Source organism: Cebus imitator, unplaced genomic scaffold (genome assembly GCF_001604975.1).
Source record: "Cebus imitator isolate Cc_AM_T3 unplaced genomic scaffold, Cebus_imitator-1.0 Scaffold51, whole genome shotgun sequence".
Classification (NCBI taxonomy): Eukaryota; Metazoa; Chordata; class Mammalia; order Primates; family Cebidae; genus Cebus; species Cebus imitator.
Window position 1 is genome coordinate 1,686,469 of NW_016107366.1, and position 5,920 is coordinate 1,692,388.

Consider the following 5,920-nt stretch of genomic DNA (forward strand, 5'->3'; position numbering starts at 1 on the left):
ATGTTTATTCAAGTTATTTGTTACATTTGTTGCTTGGTTGTGAAATATTATGTATTGAGTCTAACTTTGACATCCTGAAAGCTGGGACATGGACAAGAGAAACCAAACATTTGTGAGAGAATTCATTCTTCTGGGACTCTCTGGTTACCCCAAACTTGAGATCATTTTCTTTGCTCTGATTCTAGTTATGTATGTAGTAATTCTCATTGGCAACGGTGTTCTCATCATAGCAAGCATCTTTGATTCTCGTCTTCACACACCCATGTACTTCTTTCTGGGAAACCTCTCTTTCCTGGATATCTGCTATACATCCTCCTCCATTCCCTCAACATTGGTGAGCTTAATCTCAAAGAAAAGAAACATTTCCTTTTCTGGATGTGCAGTGCAGATGTTCTTTGGGTTTGCAATGGGGTCAACAGAATGTTTGCTTCTTGGCATGATGGCATTTGATCGTTATGTGGCCATCTGTAACCCGCTGAGATACCCAATCGTCATGAGCAAAGTGGCATATGTACTGATGGCTTCTATATCATGGCTCTCTGGTGGAATCAATTCAATCGTGCAAACATCACTTGCCATGCAATTGCCTTTCTGTGGGAACAATATTATTAATCATTTCTTATGTGAGATCTTAGCTGTCCTCAAGCTAGCTTGTGCTGATATATCCCTCAATATTGTTACCCTAGCAGTGTCAAATATTGCTTTCCTAGTTCTTCCTCTGTTGGTCATTATTTTCTCCTATATGTTTATCCTCTATACCATCTTGGGAATGAAGTCAGCCACAGGAAGACACAAGGCATTTTCTACCTGTTCAGCTCACCTGACTGTGGTGATCATATTTTACGGTACCATCTTCTTTATGTATGCAAATCCTAAGTCCCAAGACCTCCTTGGGAAAGACAACTTGCAAGCTACAGAGGGGCTTGTTTCCATGTTTTATGGTGTTGTGACCCCCATGTTAAATCCCATAATCTATAGCTTGAGAAATAAAGATGTAAAAGCTGCTATGAAATATTTGCTGAGTAGGAAAGCCATTAACCAGTAAGGTGAAAGGGATATGTGGGTCTTTTATGTATAATTAGCTTTCCTTAGCCATTCCACAATGTATGCATGATATGGTTTGGATATGTACCCATCCAAATCTTAAATTGTAGCTCCCATAATCCCTACATGTCATATGAGGGACCTGGTGGGAGGCAGTTGAATCATGGGAGTGTGTTTTTCACATGCTGTTCTGTGATAATGAGTAAGTTTCATGAGAACTGGTGGTTTCATTAAAAGGGCAGTTTCCTTGCACACTCTCTCTTGCCTGCTGCCTTGTAACATGTTCCTTTGCTCCTCCTTCACTGCCCACCATGATTGTGAGGCCTCCCAGCCATGTGTAACTGTGGGTCCATTAAACCTCCTTTTCTTTATAAATTACCAAGTCTCAGGTATTTCTTCATAGGAGTATGAAAATGGACTAATACAGTAACTTGGTGACAGGTTGTGGGGCGCTGGTAGAATACCTGAAAATGTGGAAGTGACTTTGGAACTAGGTAACGAGCAGAGGTTGGAACAGTTTGGAGAGCTTAGAAGAAAATAGGAAAGTGTAAGAAAGTTTGGAATTTCCTAAAGACTTGTTGAATGGCTTTGACCAAAATGCTGTATAATGATGTAGTCAATAAAGTCCAGGCTGAGGTGGTCTCAGATGGAGATGAAGAACTTGTTGGGAACTGGAGCAAAGGTGACTCTTGTTATGCTTTAGCAAAGAGAGTGCTGGCATTTTGCTTCTGCTCTAGAGATCTGTGGTACTTTGAACCTCAGAGAGATGAGTTAGGGTATCTGGTGGAGGAAATTTCTAAGTAGGCAAAGGATTCAAGAGGAAATAGAGCATAAAAGTGTGGAAAATTTGTAGCCTGACAATGCAATAGAAAAGAAAAACCTATTTTCTGAGGAGAAATTAAGGCCTGCTACAGAAAGTTGCTTAAGTAACAAGTAGCCAAATGTTAATTGCCAAGACAATGGGGAAAATATCTCCAGGGCATGTCAGAGACATTCCTAGCAGCCCCTCCCATCACAGGACTGGAGACCTAGGAGGAAAAATGGTTTCCTGGGTCAGGCTCAGGACCCTCCTGCTGTGTGCAGCCTAGAGACTTGGTGCCCTGCATCACACCTGCTCCAGCCATAGCTAAAAGGAGCCAAAGTACAGCTTGGGCCATGGCTTCAGAGGGTGAAAACCCCAAGCTTCGGCAGCTTTCACATATTGTTGAGCCTGCAGGTGCACAGAAGTCAAGAATGAAGGTTTGGGAACTTCCACTCAGATTTCAGATGTATGGAAACTCCTGGATGTCCAGGTAGAAGTTTGCTGCAGGGCTGGAGCCCTCATGGAGAAGCTCTGCTAGGACAGTGCAAAAGGGAAATGTGGGGTTGGAGCCCCCACACAAATTATCCATTGGAGCACTCCCTAGTGGAGCTGTGAGAAGAGGGCCACTGTCCTCTGGACCCCAGAATGGTAGCTCCATCAACATATTCAACCATGCACCTAGAAAATCCACAGACACTCAATACCAGCTTGTAAAAGCAGCTGGGAGGGAGCCTGTACCCTGCAAAGCCGCAGGGGCAGAGCTGCCCAAGGCCATGGGAGCCCACCTCTTGTATCAGTGTGACCTGGTTTTGAGACATGGAGTCAAAGGACCTCATTTTAGAACTTCAGGTTTATTGACTAACCTATTGGATTCATACTTGCATGGAGCCTGTAGCCCTTTGTTTTAGCCAATTTCTTCCATTTGGAATGGGTGTATTTACCCAGTGCATGTACCCCCTTTGTATCTAGGAAGTAACTAACTTGCTTTTGGTTTTGCAGGCTCATAGGCAGAAGGGGCTTGCCTTGTCTCAGATGAAACTTTGGACTATGGACTTTTGAGTTAATGCTGAAATGAGTTAAGACTTTGGGGGATTGTTCGGAAGGCATGATTGGTTTTAAAATGTGAGGACATGAGATTTGGAAGGGGCTGAGGCAGAATGATAGGGTTTGGCTGTGTCCCCACCCAAATCTCATCTTGCTCCTTTTTTTTTTTTTTTTTTTTTTTTTTTTTTTTTTTTTTTTTTTTTTTTTTTTGTGGTAGAGTTTTGCTCTTGTTGCCCAGGCTGGAGTGCAATGGCATGATCTTGGCTCACTGCAACCTCCGCCTCCTGGATTCAAGCCATTCTTCCTGCCTCAGCCTCCCAAGTAGCTGGGACTACAGGCATGTGCCACCACACCCAGCTAATTTTGTATTTTAAATAGAGATAGGGTTTCTTCATGATAGTCAGGGTGGTCTTGAACTCATGACCTCAGGTGATCCACCCACCTTGGCCTCCCAAAGTGCTGGGATTATAGGCGTGAACCACTGTACCTGGCAAATCTTGTTCCTCCTTGGACATCCGCCATAATTGTGAGGCCTCCCCAGTTATGTGGAACTGTTAATTCATTAAATCTGCTTTTCTTTATAAATTACCCGGTCTCAGGTATTTCTTCATAGCAGTATGAAAATGGACTAATACATCTATCAAAACATCATGTTATGTACCATAAATACATGCATTTTTAATTCTTTATAAATTACCCGGTCTCAGGTATTTCTTCATAGCAGTATGAAAATGGACTAATACATCTATCAAAATATCATGTTATGTACCATAAATACATGCAATTTTTATTTGTCATTTAAAATTAAGAAGCATAGAAATGGCGTAATTGTGCAACTATTGAGGACCTTATCTGGGAAAATCAAAATTATGAGGAGAGATTTGTATTCTTTGCCCTCTTGGGTGGGAGGTCGCACAAGTGCCAAAGCAAAGCAAGGGACTGAGGCCCTAGCCAGTCCCAATTTAAAAAATAGCATAGAAAAGATTTAGAATAGAGTTAAACATTATAACCAAATATTTAGCCTAGTGAAATCATTTATCTTTAATATATTCTTTTTTATAATTAAGGAACTTTAGGATAAGAAGCTTGGAACTGAAAGAACATTGTAAAAAGTGACTCTAGACAAGATCATTAACCCTCTGTCACACCTGTGTAAGGGCTGCTACAAGGCACCTTGGGTTCTGCTGTAGCGCCAGTGCTGGGAAAGCACCTGCTGCTTAGCAAATCATGGAAGGAGACATCTTCTTCCTCGGAGGAGTTGGAGAACACTTCACTCCCAGAACGCTGTTGTTTAAGGACTGATATCACTCAGCCCAACCCACAGTTACCTGGGGCTTAATTGTCTCTGTGTGGTATATTGGTCACAACCTGTGTCTCCTTTCACTCCCTACTTCTGCATCTGGTTCCTCTTTTGTCAGTAAAAAGCAGCATAATTCTTGAAGACTTTGACAAGAAGAACATAAAGTGCTAACGCATTTCTTTCCCCTGCTTTCACTACTTGTTCCTTAGCGGCTACTTGAAAGCCTTGACCACAAGCCCCCCACCTCCTTCCTTAGACACGTGACTGGGGAAGAGTCACCCTTCCCCCTGTCTTGTACTCAATAAAAGTCAGAGTGTCCAGGCACTCGGGGTCACTGCCTGACTCCGTGCTTTGGTTGGCAGTGGACCCCAGGGCTCAGACTCTTTTTCTCTTGATCTTGGTGTCTTGTGTCTTTATTTCCACAGTTTCTCCTCTCTGCACCAGTAGAGAGCGGCTCACAGGACCCTGTAGGGCTGGACCCTACAGCCCTCACTAGCTTTGATCATCTAGAATCACTGAAAAGAGTAATCTGCTGTTACAAAAATTCTAACAGTAAGGAGATTTGAATAGGTTCTGACCCAGATCTCACAAAGACAATAAATTTCTTCAGTTATTTTCCTGGCAATATCCAAGATAAGTGTTTCTGGTGTATTTGTGGCAACACAGTAGAAAACATCAAACAAAAGCTTTGAAAATAGATGGCAGGAGTATAAATTCAAAACTAGGTTGGTAGTATCAGGCAGGTTTATTCATCTTTTTAAAACTGTAGTTTTCTTCTTTTCAAAAATGGAGTAAACGAACCTTGCTCCAAGAGTTATTATAGATTCAGTAAGTTCACAAAATACCTGACATAATGTACCAAGATCGTTGTTATGTCACTAATCATTTTTTTTTTTTTGGTTAGGTACCATGGACACTTGGAATTACTGTTTAGAAAGTATTTTTTAAATGTGTGTGCAACTTTTTAGGTTTTTACAGAATACTTTTTAGAAAATTACTGTGGAAAGTGATATACATGATATATATATATATATATATATATATATATATATATATAGAAAAGTATATATATATTGCACTTTAGGTTCTGGGGTACATGTGCCTAACATGCAGGATTGTTGCATAGGTACTACATGGCAATGCGGTTTGCTGCCTCCATCCCCCCATCACCTATATCTGACAGTTCTTCCTATGTTATCCCTCCCCAACCTCCCTACCCCCCACTGTCCATCCCCTATTGCCCCCCAACAGAGCTCTGTGTGATGCCCCCCTCCCTGTGTCCATGTGTTCTCATTGTTCAACACCCACCTATGAGTGAGAACACGATGTGTTTGATTTTCTCGTCTTGTGACAGTTTGCTGAGAATGATGGTTTCCAGATTCATCTATGCCCCTACAGAGGACACAAACTCATCATTTTTCATGGCTGCATAGTATTCCATGGTGTATATTTGCCACATTTTCCTTGTCCAGTCTGTCATCGATGGGCATTTGGGTTGGTTCCGAGTCTTTGCTATTGCAAACAGTGCCACAGTTAACATATGTGTGCATGTCTTTATGATAGAATGATTTATAATCCTTTGGATATATACCCAGTAATGGGATTGCTGGGTCAAATGGAATTTCTATTTCTAGGTCCAGGTCCTTGAGGAATCGCCACACTGTCTTCCACAGTGGTTGAACTAATTTACACTCCCACCAACAGTGTAAAAGTGTTCCTATTTCTCCACA

At 41.8% G+C, this 5,920-nt stretch overlaps 1 protein-coding gene across 1 annotated transcript; it reads left to right on the forward strand.

Annotated features, from left to right (window-relative positions):
* On the forward strand, positions 1-1,045 carry LOC108303808 (olfactory receptor 13C4-like). The gene is given in 3 exon segments (XM_017527736.1): positions 1-49; positions 52-81; positions 84-1,045. Coding segments are annotated over 3 exon segments (1,041 nt in total).
* The last annotated feature ends 4,875 nt before the right edge of the window (positions 1,046-5,920 follow it).